The 15,199-nt window shown below is 39.2% G+C and overlaps 2 protein-coding genes across 2 annotated transcripts; both read left to right on the top strand.

Moving 5' to 3' along the window:
- Window positions 1-3,150: 3,150 nt before the first annotated feature.
- Window positions 3,151-9,625, top strand: krt18a.1 (keratin 18a, tandem duplicate 1). Its single transcript, XM_044107814.1, has 7 exons — window positions 3,151-3,695; window positions 5,787-5,869; window positions 6,261-6,417; window positions 8,168-8,332; window positions 8,424-8,549; window positions 8,752-8,972; window positions 9,060-9,625. The coding sequence occupies exons 1-7, from the start codon at window positions 3,261-3,263 to the stop codon at window positions 9,175-9,177; spliced, it is 1,305 nt and encodes a 434-aa protein (XP_043963749.1). The 5' UTR covers window positions 3,151-3,260; the 3' UTR covers window positions 9,178-9,625.
- An 825-nt stretch (window positions 9,626-10,450) lies between these two features.
- LOC122826124 (keratin, type I cytoskeletal 18-like) lies at window positions 10,451-13,744 on the top strand. Its single transcript, XM_044107689.1, has 7 exons — window positions 10,451-10,928; window positions 11,674-11,756; window positions 11,838-11,994; window positions 12,178-12,342; window positions 12,455-12,580; window positions 13,033-13,256; window positions 13,576-13,744. Exons 1-7 carry the CDS (start codon window positions 10,524-10,526, stop codon window positions 13,697-13,699), a joined length of 1,284 nt encoding a protein of 427 aa, XP_043963624.1. The 5' UTR covers window positions 10,451-10,523; the 3' UTR covers window positions 13,700-13,744.
- The last annotated feature ends 1,455 nt before the right edge of the window (window positions 13,745-15,199 follow it).

Below are 15,199 nucleotides of genomic sequence, written 5' to 3'. Positions count from 1 at the left end.
AGATTAAATAGATCTTCCATTTGATCTTCACTTTGAGTCAAGAGACAGTTTAAAAGATAACTATGTTTGTATGGCTCATCTTAATTTATAGATAATAATTATTAAAAAAAAATCAAAACAAGATTCTCTGTTTTATCTTACCACACATCATGTTTTACTGAGGGACTGTTGCTGTGAGGACAGATTTTAGTGAGAGAGAAAAACCAAAATGTTCAATTCACTATTTTAGACTTGAAAGGTATCTCCATTACATGAATATTCATCATGGGTGAGGAGTTATCAACCTTTTTAAGTAATAAAACATGTAATTTCATTTTTTTTTAAAATGCATTAAATCTATTTAATTAATTAATTAAAATAAGTTACAGTCTTGGTCCTAATAATGATGTTTTACAGTGTCTTTTTGTGGGTGCCTGAGTGAATAAAAGGGTTTCAGCACAAGCCAGCCCTTAAAGTTTTTTGGTTCTGTCTGTTTATAAAGTGCAGATTCTCAACAAACATCATATTTAAAAGACTGAAAATAAATGTGAAATAAAATAACTATAAAGAAACATCTATAAAAACATTGAAACAAAAACTGATTTGTAATTCTGGATATTTAGAGTGTTTTACTCACTTATTGCTAATCTCTAGACATTTTCTCCATTACCAGATTCAATACATGCACATAGCCCTTTGTAAATATTAGCTGATGATATCATTTAGCACCAGGTGAAATCTCCAAATATTTCTTGGATATTTATTTCTCCATTGAACATAAATGGAGAAATAGAAATGGAATGGTGCTGCTTTCCACTGATGCTAATTCCTAAAAAACTCAAACTTCAGTGTACTTCTGCTTATATTTTGTTATACAAGTAAGTGGTTTCCTATGACAGACTGGCGACCTGTCCAGGGTGACCCTGCCTCTCGCCCGGAACGTAGCTGGAGATAGACACCAGCATCCCTCCTGACCCCATTAGGAACAAGGGTGAACAGAAAATGGATGGATGGATGGATGGAAGTGATTTATTGCTGAGTAAGCTAGAAAAGCATTTATCTTTTCACTTAAAAGACTCTTTAAAACCCTCTCTCTTTGTCACAAAGAAAAGCTTATAGAGGCAGACTAATCTCCATCCGTCACCAAAACATGATCTCTTTTACAGTTGTTATCTTTCCCTGACCTTAATGTTTGTTTTGCTGTAGGTGTGGCAGCCTAACAAACCAGACAAAATGAACCAAAAAAAAAAGCACTAAATGTTTCTCTGTCAAAGGATCTAGCGTGACTGATGTGGCTATTATCTGAAAACTGAGAGAAGACTGATAATTATCTATTTTAAAAAGTCATTTTTTAAATCTTTAATTCATACCTTTACTACTTTTAGCAACGCTAATTGCTCCCAAATAAAGACAAGAATAGAAATATGGCTTTAGCTGTGGTTTTAATACGTCGCCTTTCAAATTATTTTCTCTTGCACCGACTTCATGGTTTTGCTTTACAGGAATCCGTTTTGTTTTCATTCTCAATGATGGCACAAGAATGGTTTCAATTTAACCAGGAGGACCTCATGTTTTAATATCCGGCTGCATGTTTCTTCATGAAAATAAAAACTAAGAAAGATTTGACTGAAAAGTAAAACGGTTGAGCTAAAATGTTTTCTTAGGACAAGTTTTTACCAACGCATCACACAATGTGTGGGAAGACATTTCTATTTCCAAATCATAACTATTATCATTGCTTAACAGCTTGGCGTGATTTTGAAACAGTGGTGACAGACAGGTGTGTTATAAAACACCCAGTTTCTGTAGCATTCATACATGCACTATAGAAAAACCTGCAGAGGCCCCAAACCCCCAGGAGCACATCAGATTTTAATCTTTGTTACAGGCCAAGTAGTTTAGTGTGAGTCTACGGAATGTGCTTGTGTTAAAAAGCAGCAGGAGGGCCCCTGAAATATGTTTACTGCTGCAGAAAGTCATTGTTCTCAGGTATCTACTAACAGTCTGTGGAATTGTTCCTTTGTTTGACCGTATCCTTTATGGAAAGGGGGGGTGGCGGGCAATCGGACAGACATCCGGCTCTGCGAGACAGACAACAGTGTTGCACGTAACATCTGGATCAAAACCATGTTCCAAACACACATCAGAGTTTCTGTTGGATTTATTTGTCAGACATGGTGTAATTCTTCACAGTTTAAGACGTCACATTAAGTAGAAAACAGCTGATGACATGTAGCATAATTGCTTGTTTCAGTTGAAATAGTTGTCTCACCATGAGTGACACGACCTCATCCAGTCCATTGCATGGGGAGTAAAATTCCCTGAAATTAGCTAAAATTAGGGTGGAGGGTGTGTGACATTACATTGTAATAACACCAACATGATTGTTGTTAGTTAGTAAGTTAAGTAACACCTTTAATCTCCAACAGATACGTCAGTGGACTGAGTTTGACCTTATTGGAAGTAGTTTAATACAAAAGTAAACTAAATTATATAAACTGAAAAAGTATTAGATTAGATTGTTTTTCTTATAACAAGATATTTTTCCAATGTTACAAGTGAAATGTTATCCCAATGGAACTAATAATTTTTCATCAATACTAAGGCATTAATGATGTAAAATAAACTCATATCTTGCTGAAAAGTTACTTGTGAGTTAGTTTTGTCTTATTTCAAGTGTATTAAGGTATTTCCACTAGACCCAAAATACTTGGCAAGATTTTGTGCTTTTGCATTGGAGAAGTATGAGCTTAGTTTTATACTCATCTATGACATCATCCAACAAATTACCATTCATGTTAATTTAAGATTCTTTCTTAATTAGGATTTTCACATCGTAAAATAGATGGCATGTATTTCTCATAATGCATGCCATTATGAGAAAGAATCAATCATGTTAAAATTATTTCCAAATCAATAATGCCGTGGTGATTAAATAAGAAATTAAAACAAGCCTTGAGGTTTTTGGGGGGGTTTACACTAAATGTCCAACTATTATTGTCAATTATTTCCTACAAAACTTTCTTTCACATCCCTCAGGGGAGCTGAGGAGTGCAACTATGTGGTTTTAAGTACCTCTGTATGGAAAACAGGGAGGAGACATTTAGGGGTGGACTGAGGGGCGGACCTGTTGGTCCACACGCTTATATATTCTAAAAGGCTTCCCTCTCTCCTCCTGCCGCTTGTCTGTGAGCTCCAATTTCTGCCCCCTCAGCCTCTCTCTCTCTCTCTCTCTTTGACTCACAGTCTGTCTCACTGAGTCTCAGCACTCTAGAGCAACCATGCAAACTACCAGGCAAACTGCATATTCCATGCGCTCCTCTACCAGCGGCAGGGCCCCTGCCATGTCCATCACCCGCACCTCCGCTCCTGTCTACAAGGCCCAGTCCATCCACGGCGGTGCTGGCGGCTCCCGCATCAGCGTGTCCTCCAGCTACAGAAGCTCCCTGGGAGCCGGGATGGGAGGCGGTGCCGGGGCCGGCGTGTTCTCCAGCAGCGTTCAGGTGAGCGGGAACAGCGCAGACATCATGGGCAATGAGAAGTTCGCCATGCAGAACCTGAATGATCGACTGGCAAGCTACCTGGACACTGTGAGGAACCTGGAGAAGGCCAACCACAAGCTGGAGATAAAGATCAAAGAGGCCCTGGAGAAGAGCGGACCTGACTTCAGAGACTACAGCAAATACCAGTCCATCATCGATGACCTGAGGAAGAAGGTAAGGAGGGAATGGTGGGGGGATGAAATAGGCAGACATGGGAATGTGTTTATTAAGAAGTGTTGAAAAGAAAATATGTAATGGACTGCTAGAGTGAAAGAGAAGAACCACAATGAGATGTTGGGCATTGCAAGATTTGGGATGGGTTGACCCCAAAAGAAATCCATCAAGACTAAAGAGTACAGTAAAAATTGCAATATCTAATATTACAAATGTGATAAAACTAAAGAACAGCTCTGGTTTCTTATTAAAATGCAACTCCTACTTGCGTCAAGGCATTTTCTTTTTTAATGAATTCCTACGCTGCATGCCAGAGGGGCCCAAAGTCTCCACCGGAAACAATATGGAGGAGGAATGCAACAGCGTCAGCGATCGCACAGACAGGAAACCAAAGCATAAAAAAGTGGAAAAAGTCCAACTTTAACAGTCAACTTCCAGACCCATTCATTACAGTTTCAACTGTGATCTTCTTTCATTGGATCTAGCTGAACAATAGCAGAAAAGGCAGATCACACAGAAAAGGGAACATATGCCAGCCTAAGATCTTTCTAATAAGTCTGCCACTAAAATGAGTAATAAACTAGAAGTAGTTGGTTTACAAATGTTTACTACATATTCTATAAAAGGAGGTCAGAATGAGTTAGAATGAGTCAAAGGAGTTTTTTTATCTGATGAATCCATTACATTTGTGTTGGCTTGGTTCCTGCAGTATTGGGAAACCCAAAAAAGTACTTTTGTTCTAACCTTTTGAGTTGCAGTTCAGAAGCATCAAGGCCAGCAGAAGTGGAATTTCTTTTTTTAAAATCTGAAGCAAAAAATGATATAAAGGGGTTTATCTTTCAAATCACATAACAAGAAATACTTTATTAAACTGGGTTTGCTTTACAAATACAAAGGGAGTAAAGTTTATACATACAAACATTGGGGGGTAAGGGTTGGCTATTTTTTGTCATGCTTAAAGCAGAAAATTGCTCAGCTAGTGCCCTCTCACCTCAGTTTTATCTGAGAAAACAGTGACTATCACAGCAAAGCTAAACCAGACCAACACACAAAGTCAACGATCCATGGAGAAACCCACATACACACACAATCACAAGACTGGACAAGCACACACACGTGCACGCACACACACAACCACCAAATCACCACCTGGGTCACGCAAATGTTAACAGGATAGATCCTGCTCTCCGGAGCAGAAGAGCTGCCTGGCAGTTTTTTATTGGCTCCTGGACTTTGTCACCTGGATGCCTACCTGCTGTTCATGCCAGCCTTATCAGCCTTACCGTGACTGCTAAAGCAAACCACCTGGTTTTAAAAGTGGTTAGCTCTCATCTGTCCCTGAATATACCAACAGGCAATGACATTTTCTCTCTAATCCTTTTACAGGTTCATGAAATAAGCAAATTTTATGATCCTTTAGTTTAAAGTTAATGTTTTGTTTGTTGTGTCAGAATATATTTTTAAGTTTTCAATATTTCTCAAAGAGTTAAACCAGTACAGTTGTAAAAATGTGTCATGTTTTATATTTAGCAACTTCTGTTGCTGGCTTGGCATAAATGCGCACACAACCAGTAAAACTTTTTTTTTTTTTTTTTTTTTTACATTACCTTCTAAGCTTAACTTTTAGTCAGAATACTTTAAGGTTCTAATACTATTTTCAAAAGCAAGTATCAAAGAGATATTGCAGGACCATTTAAAAATGTGTGTTATATTTAGCTAGGCTACTTGAGTGCTGCTACTGCCAGCTAGTTAGCCGAGGTTTGCTAATAGTACAAAAACAAGCAAGCTTAGCTTGTTCCTACCAATGTTAAAGCCTTTTTAGAGCAATTTTATGTAAGTTAGTTGGAAATCTCTTCCTAGCATTAGGTTAGTTCTGGGTAGGTGTAATACTTTTTAACTTTAATCAGTCCTTAGCTTGGCTTAGCTTAGCTAGTTTCAAATTAACATATGCAACATAAAAAATTACCTACAAATCAGATTATTGTGCTGAATAGGATAAGTGGTATCTGTTTTTTTGAGTATTGTTTTTTTATGTCCTTTATTTATTTAGCTCTAAGATGTATTAAGGTTTGTTTTGTTAACATTTTTCAGATTTTTGATGCGACCACCGACAATGCCCGACTGGTTCTCAACATCGACAATGCTCGTCTGGCAGCCGATGACTTCAGAGTGAAGTAAGACCCGCCTGCTATGCCGCTAATATTGTAAAACACAAAGGAAGACATCTGTGGTCACACACCCTGTTTCACTACAGAATGGGTCTGGGTAGTGCAATGAATAAATCCTGTCATGATCTAAGGAGGCAGTCATTTGTCTCAGAGTTATAAATCAGCAGCCTTGCATCATAAGCAGCGGAGACGTTGCAGTTGTGTCAGACGTAAGCAAACACAGCTGGCCAGTGGCAGCAGAACTGAATGCTGACCTCTAAACTTTGTGTACATTCAGTCCTAAAGAAACAAACACAAAAGATTTTATCCTTGACTACATGACGGTGTTACATAACACAAGAAATTCCTGATGATAATTCAGTATCTGATATGCTGTTTGTGGTTGTATATTTTTCAGATACGAGTCTGAGCTGGCCATTCGTCAGTCTGTCGAGGCCGACATCGTCGGCCTGAGGAAACTCATCGATGACACCAACCTGAGCCGCATGAACCTGGAGAGTGAGATCGAAACCCTGAAAGAAGAGCTCATCCACCTCAAAAAGAACCATGAAAATGTGAGTTTAAAGCCAACTCTATTTCAGTTATGCTACTGCACTACACAAATATACTTCAAGAAATACTCCTGCAAACACTTGAGCAAATGTCCACACCCTTGAGGTATCTGGATAAATATTTGCACACAAGCTCATCTTAATAACTCCTGCTGTAGACATTTACCTAAAGCACACAAAGATGCCATGTGGTCAGCTAATCAGACTGCAGGGTGTTCTTAAAAACAGGCGTGAGAAAACTCCACATTTAAATCTGCTAAGACATCTAAAATATCTGTGTGTGAATTCTGTGGGAAGCCTCATCATAAAATTCCTTACAGTCCATACTTGGAAACAGCACCGCAGAATTAAAATGATTGGGATTCGAGCAGAGAAGCCAAAGCACAACCATTTGTTTACTGAGGAAAGTATTAAACTAACTATTTACGTACCCAGACAAAGATTTAGATATGACTCCTGTATATTTATCTGGCCTAGCATATGATTATGGCTTAGAGAAGGCCAGGAGTCACAGACAGGTCATAGTTCACCAGTCGTCCACTGTGTTTGTTATGCAGTAAGTTAAATACTGATTTGTTAGTGCATTTTTGAGAAGTGAAACAAGATCAAAAATGAAAATAAATCTTGGCTAACCGAGATAAAAAAGAAACCAAGCAAAACATAAAACTAGTAGATATTAAAAAAAAACATGCCTGGATATTTGTTATTAAAGTGTGTGTGGTGCATTGCCCCACGTTGCTGTAGGTACATAATTTCATTCATACTACGTTTAAGCCATTACTACGTACCTTGAATGTAAAGATGTATGCTTTAAGCTGGCCATCCTGGATTTCTACTGCAGAACTCTAATTTTGTTGTAAGAGAGGAAGCAGTACTTGAGTTGTGTTGAGTTGAACAATAAAAACCTGATGACATTATACTTGAACAAAGCTCTTCACTGTAACACCATCTTAGCAGGCAGTAGGTCTTTGGAAGTTCTTGGAATTAGCATTTGCATTGTGACAATGAATCGGCTATGGGCTATTTGCCACTAAAATCCCACCTGTGTACCTCATACTTACAACAAAGAGTGCAACTTCAATGTTTTTTGAGTTTGGACTTCATTCAATCCCCTAAAATCTCATCAGATTTGACCTGCAAAAGTCTACAATGAACAGAATCTTTCACATTCTCTAAAACACCATTAGAGAATCAAAAAGCCTTTCATATATTAACCTATTCACAAACATCTGGGTTAGAAAATCTAATTGATCTTAAAGAGCAGGTAAATTACATATGGAATCTATTGCTTGGTCTGTAGTTGAGCAAACAAGAAGGCATAAACTATGGCAAGTACTTGTGCAGCACTTTATCAAGTCAGAGGACTCTGCTTCACACTACATTCAGTCATTCACCCATTTACACACTGATATGGTAAGCTACATTGTGGCTACATTGTAGCTTACCACACAACCGCAGGGCCCTTTGACCACCACCAGCAGGCGGAGTGGGTGAACTGTCTTCCACAAGGACACAATGACAAGAAGGACAGAGTGGGGGTTTGAACCATGAATCACTGGTTACACGATGAATTCCTACCATCTGAGCCACTGTCACCTAAATCAACCCTTATATTGTTTGGAAAAATATAAAGATGAAATATTGCTAGAATCTTGTCCTATTCACATCAAGTACTGGTCTGTGAGATTGAGCTCATTATTACAGTCCAAGGGTTTACTAATAATACTTGTGTCCATTTTTGTGTTTCTTTTAGGAAGTCATGGAGCTTCGTAACCAGATAGCCCAGTCTGGTGTTCACGTAGATGTCGACGCTCCAAAGGGTCAAGATCTAGCCCAGATCATGGCAGAAATTAGGGCTAGGTATGAAAAGATGGCAAAGAAGAACCAGGAAGACCTCAAAGTGTGGCATGAATCTCAGGTAAATGATTTTTTTAAAAAGCTGTCTTCACTCAAGAAAGCTTTTCTCCTTTTATCAATGATCAAGTGATTAACACATCTTTTAATTTCAGATTGTAGAAGTTCAGACACAGGTGACACAGAACACGGAGGCCCTTAAGAGCGCCCACACAGAGGTGAACGACTTGCGCAGACAGCTACAAACCCTGGAGATCGAACTGGAGTCACAGAAGAGCCTGGTAAGAAGCCTGCAGTCAGCTCATACTTCATTTACCTCAACACAAGCTTATTCTCCCTCACAACAATGTCCAAGTCAGCACACTCTCTTCATGTTGCTCGCCGTTACGTTGTTGACACAAGCTTTACACTCTGATGATCACTGTCACTGCAAAGTAAGCTGTAAACGTGTAGACCCTTTAAAACCCTTGATTGTCCTTACAGAAAGTCTCTCTGGAGGGTACGCTGAGGGACACAGAGTTGCGCTACAACATGGAGGTAGAGTCCCTTAATGCTGTTCTCCTGGGCCTGGAGGCAGAGCTCACACAGCTGAGGAACCAGATCCAGCTGCAGTCACAGGATTACGAGGCCCTGCTGAACACAAAGATGAAGCTGGAGGTCGAGATTGCAACATACAGGCGGCTGCTGGACGGTGGAGACTTCAAGTGAGTACAATTTTTTGCACAAACCATCAGAAAGCCCTACTTCATCAAATTTGTAGAGACTAACAGAAATTTGATGTTTTCCTCTAGGCTTCAGGATGCCATAGAAGAGCAGAAAACAATGACCAAGACCAAAGTAATGACGGTCACGCAGACCCTGGTGGATGGGAAAGTGGTCTCCTCCAGCACAGAAACAAAGAACCTTTAATCATAGCATGTGATTGAAAAACCCAACAAACGCTAAAACAAGAGAACAGTTAGCAAAGTATTCATTTTTATAAATGTATCAAATTTTATATTGAAAGAGATACTCATAAGATCTGAAGCTCTTTGTTAAACTTCACACCCAGGTCAAACAGTTGTTGCAGAGGCTGATGGAAATTGGATGAGAGGAAAACAAAATCATCAGTTATTTATTTAATCTTGGTTTATTTATGTCATTGTTTGCTGTCCTTTATTTGTTTACAATAAATAATGGTAGATTTTGTCAATCTATCAAGAATCTAACAAATTGAGAGAAATTTCAAATTGAAAAGGGTCCAATTAAAAACTATTTCAAAATACATGCTTTTGTCTTTGGTTTTCCGTTTTCCCAATTTGGTCTGCCTGCTGTTCTGTGGTGATTAAACATTTCAATAAAGTCTTTTTGAGAAAAATCTGATTGTCAAACTCTGTTATTCCTTCCAGACTATCTTCAAAGGGTCTTTTGGTTGGCCTTACAATTGTAAGCAAACAGTGAAAGTAATAAAAATGGGCCTCCTAGAGTTCCTGTATGATAAGCATCATATCCTTCACTTTGTTCACTGATAATCTCTGCATTTGCTTTTCATATTCTGTGCAGATTCAGACTGCAAAAATAAAAATCGAACAATTGCAGGAAGGTTAACGTTTAAGAGCTTTTAAGCCTCCAAAGTAGAGAACATACGTCTGGGTAACGATAGGCCCTTTGAGCCGTCTGGCGTTGTTTTTCTTGGCCTGTTAGTAACACATCTCTGCCAGAAGAAACTCTTCCACTTTCATTTTGAATAAAAAGGCTCTACAAGTGTAAATCATGTTAGCCTTGATCTGTTCTCTCTCAAATGAATAGGGCATTTTGTTTCAAGCCATAGTTTCTTACAGATGGAAAAAAAAAGAAAAAACATTTCCTAAAGCAACTGATGAATTTTTAAGTTGTTCCCCAAACGAGAGTAATTTATGTCTTTCAGATGGCGAAAATACACATTTGGTCCTCTGGACATTATTTGTGCCATTAATTTCGACATGCGAGACTCACTTCCTGTTGTCTCCCAGTTTCCATGGATACAATTTCTTTACTATACATGAGAAGTCAGCACATATTTAGTCTTTTATAGATATATTGCCTGGAAGGGCAAAGTCTAAAAAAGGTCCAAATGTAATAAAGATAGAAGAGGAGTGGCAGGGAGGAGTACTGGTATTCAGTGATATATATAAGACCCCCAAACACCTCCTTTGTTCTCCACTCCCAGCTGCCAGCTTGTCTGTTCCAACTTGTGTCAATTTTGCCTTTGATTGATCAGCAAACTTCTCTCAGCCATGGAGTCTCTGTATAGACGCCAGTCCTCCCAAACCCTTGGGTACTCCGGTGCCTCTGGCAGACCAGCAACAGGGTATGCTTACAGCGTAAGTGGAGGCGCTGGGGGTCATGGAACCAGGATCTCCACCGCTTCATATTCAACTCGGGTTGGCAGCGGCTTTGGTGGGGGATACGGCTACCAAACCTCTGAGTCAGTCTCTGGAAACTTGGCAATTGGAAATGAAAAGATTGCCATGCAGCATCTGAATGACCGTCTTGCTAGCTATCTGGAGACGGTTAAGAATCTAGAGAAGGCCAACAAAAGTCTGGAGATCAAGATCAGGGAGATCATTGAGAAAAGAGGGCCCTTGGAAGGACGGGACTATAGCAAATACCATGCCATCATCGCGGAGCTGAAAGGCAAGGTGAGCAAAAAGCTTTATCACGATAACAAATGGATAGCTCACACTTTTATGTAACATTCTGTAACATTAAAACCCCTGTACATGGGTATTTTATATGGTTTATTCAGTAGGTCATTGTTCTGATTGGAAGAAGACACTCCCCACACCCCTACCAGATAAATTACTCATGTCATAGCACAATGTCATATCACTAAATAACAAAAGTAACAAAACACTCCATCCATTCATCTATATATTTTTGGTAACTGGTATTCTGTTTGGTGGTACCCAACTCTTATAGACGTCAGCCAAGAGGGGAGTTACATCCGAGGCAGTTCTCCAGTAAAACACAAGACCTGTGTCAGTTATCCGGACTGAGCTTTAAGCGCTTCAGTGTTTTAGTTTAACAACTGGAGTTAGTTAATATGGCAAGATAACGCATCAAAATGTCTTTTAGTTGTACTTTGTGTGAAATCTTGTGAATGTCTTATCAGGCTTAGGCAATAGTCAATTGTGGCTAAGCCACTTTATACCTTCTACACTACAAAGGCTCTGGTTATCTGCACTGATTTGTAAACGTTTACGACCACAGTCTGTTGATAAACCTTGCGGCAACCAAAGTTTATTGCCTATTAAAGGTCAACGATTGACTCGACACAATTCAGCTACATTTTGTGATGGAAGTTACTTGAAAACTGAAAATACATAAAAATCACTAGAAATAATTCTATTACAAATAAAATTTTATTTTCTTCAAACCTTTCAGATCTTTGACATGGTCAAAAATAACGCCCATCTTGCAATTTCTGTTGACAATGCACGACTGGCGTCAGATGACTTCAGAGTCAAGTGAGTATTTAATGTAGGTTTCAAAACGAAAGTTTATTCCGGGCATCACGAACCTGTTTGACGTAAGGGATGCATTCACAGGATGGAGTATGAGCTGTCCATGAGGCAGACTGTGGAGGCTGACGTTGCCAGGCTCAGGAAGCTTCTGGATGACACTAATGTCGCACGTTTGCACCTCGAAGGGGACATTGAGTCTCTAAAAGAAGAGCTGATCACCTTGAAGAAAAACCATGCGGAAGTAAGTGTTTATTGAGATGAGAATAACTGTTCAAGGAGAATTTAATGGATCCTTTTCACCATTACTCAGGAACCAGAAAAGAACCAACATTCTTGCCAAATCGCTTGTTTCTTAACATCTTTGCATAGGCTGACCCGTCTAACCTTTCAGGAAATCACTCCCTGACTATTTCCTCCCCAACAGGATGTCTCTGATCTGCGTGCCCAGATTGCGCAGGCTGGCGTCCGTGTGGATGTTGATGCACCTAAAGGCCACGACCTGGCCAGAATAATGGAGGAAATGAGAGAGAAGTATGAAAGGATAGCACTCAAGAACCAGGAAGAACTCAAAGTATGGCATGAATCTCAGGTACAACACAATTCAGCTCAGAAGCTATGAATTGAGGGTAGATTTTGAATTACTGAATTATGTATTTTTGAAGTATTACTTGTAGAAACGACGTGTATTATTTTGTATTAAGATCACAGAGGTGCAGGTCCAGGTGACTGAGAGCTCGACCGCTCTGAAGGAGGCCACAACAACGATGAGCGAAACTAGGAGGAGACATCAAGCCTTGGACATTGAACTTCAATCTGCACTCAGTTTGGTAACAATCACTTTATGGAATCCTCACTCTTATAATGCCATCATGGGATGGGGTTTCACATAATATTATTCACATAAGAGAGTTTAGAGATAATAGTGACAAACTACTGACTGTAAAAATGTATTGGACCTACAGTATAAAGGGAGGACAGGCTCCTTAAAAAGGTTTTGACTATTTTGGAAGGTAAACATAGACAATTTGATCTGTCCAAAAAAGTGTCTTTGCCCGATTGTCTGAAACCAGAACTTAACATTTATCTAAATAAAAATTCTGAACTAGGGTGTGAGATTGTGGTGTTCTAGCTCTAACCGTGAAGCTTTAGAGAAAACAAAATACTGATTTTATTGCCCAGTGGTACCATTTTATGACAAGCTCACTGTTACACAGCACCAACCAAATCTTAACATGTAATGTTCTTCTTATCTAAGATGAAAAATGTTGTTTTCTGACAGAAAGCCGCCTTGGAGGCCACCCTGCGTGACATTGAGATGAGGTATAACATGGAGGTGGAGAAGTACAATACGATCATCCTGAGGCTGCAGGAAGAGCTAGCTAAGATCCGCACCGACATCCAGCAAAACTCACGAGAGTACGAAAACCTGCTGAACATCAAGGTGAAGCTGGAGGCTGAGATCGGCGAGTACAGGAGGCTGCTGGATGGAGGCGCTGACTTACAGTGAGTATGAAGAGACACAATGGGCAAGATGCAAAATTACAGGTGATGCAGGTTCAGGTGATGGAAGCATTGAGTGAATAACCACACAAAACAAGCAGTTGTTCAGCCCAGACATAATTTTGCATATGTAATTTAAATAAGCTTCATGCAAAGACGGATGGAGTATCATTGATAGGGAAAGTAAAAGGGATTCTTCTGTGTCAATGCAACATTTCAGAGGCTGAAATTTAACCAGGCTGCCTTTACCTTAAAGTATCAAAACATATTGAACTGTAAGCTATGACTAACTGTATTTTTCTCTTCTTTTCCAATCTAACAGACTGGAGGATGCTCTTGAGCAAAAGAAGGTGCAGACTAAAGTGGTGACAGTCACTCAGACTCTGGTGGATGGAAAAGTGGTGGCACAAAGCAAGGATGTTAAATCCAGCGAACAAACCTTGTAATGACCAAAATATCAAAGAATAAAACCTGAAAGTAAAAATTGCAAATCATGTGTCTGACTTCTTTTGGTGCTTTTGATGAGTTGTAGAAGCACTTTGGGCTGGTCTATCACAAAACGCAGGACAATGTTTTTGTGTTAAAGATCTAAAAAGTTTAAAGTTCGGACAGGGTTTGGTAGCAAAAATAAATGAAGAAAAATAATTAGCATCAATAGAATTATTAGAAAAAATTGTGATGAATAATAGAAAAAGTTTCAGTGGTCTTTCCCCTTTATCTGTATGACGTGAACACTTCCATTCTCTATTTTATGAAATACGCTTTTTAAGAACTGCATGTAAAAGCTTTCACTTCCTCATTATACATACAATAAAAATAACATAAACCCTTAGAATGTTTTGTCTGGAATGTAATTTGGCTATGCAGACCAGCGAGGGCTGTGTAAATGATTGATTTGAAAGGAGTGGGCATATCTAGAGCATATGTGTCTGTGTTCTCAGGCAGTTAATGGAGCGTTTGGCATTCAGCACAAGCAGACATCACAATTACAGACATCTAACCTGTCAACAAGTGCAACTGTATTGGGTTTGCATCAACTCCACATGCCTTTCTTTTGTACTGGAACACTGATGCCAGTTGCTGAGTGATGGTGCAGGACGACACCGGGAATTGGAAAGTGTCCCATAATTAAGTTTGCCTGGCAGGAGTGCAAATAATGACAATGTAATGGTTGATGAGGTCTTATTTTGGATGTCCAGAACATTCACAAGTGTGGGTTCATCTTTCATACCTATTATTTCTAATGTTGGGCCATCATAGAAATATGTCTACAGTGAACTTCTTCCACATGTAGACGGACTGTTGGATATTTTAAGTTAAAAATTGCTTTGAGTTTAATTAAAATATGATGGAGAAGAGAAGAGAAAGAAGACTGAAGAAATTACAAGTGAACACTCAAAGTCTGCTTCTACACATGCAGAAAGAGAAAAAACAAACAAACCAAGAAACCAAAGCAATAAACAATTTTCATATGTAATATCAATTATCACTGAAAACTTAACACACAATGTTTTTAGTGGCAGCTGCAGTTCAATGTAGAGTGAATCTGAAAAACACCTGAATCCAAACACCTTTGACTATTCAAGATTTATTCATTATTTGTCTGTGCTGTTTCCCAAAGGTAGAAGTTAAGTTGGGTGAGTGAGGAAAGTATCATCATTTATTAAAAATTTCACATGAACTGAATACTTCAATCACTGAAATCAACACAAACTAAGAAACAAGAATGAGGATGCGAGAAGGGATGTCCTCTCCATACACACTAATTGGTTTTTGGTGCCCTTCCTTTTCCTTCTACACATCTAAGTTGACATTGATTTCAGGAAATTCTTTCTACTTCTGAGAAATTCACTCTGACCTCCGGTACTACGCCTTGTCCGATTATCGACCAGCAGCCTTTACTCCCATGCCATACTGCTGGCGGTCAGTGAGGTCTTGTCTGTCGC

The sequence above is a fragment of the Gambusia affinis genome, linkage group LG01 (genome assembly GCF_019740435.1).
Source record: "Gambusia affinis linkage group LG01, SWU_Gaff_1.0, whole genome shotgun sequence".
NCBI classification, from domain to species: domain Eukaryota; kingdom Metazoa; phylum Chordata; class Actinopteri; order Cyprinodontiformes; family Poeciliidae; genus Gambusia; species Gambusia affinis.
This window is presented reverse-complemented; position numbering and strand designations above follow the sequence as displayed.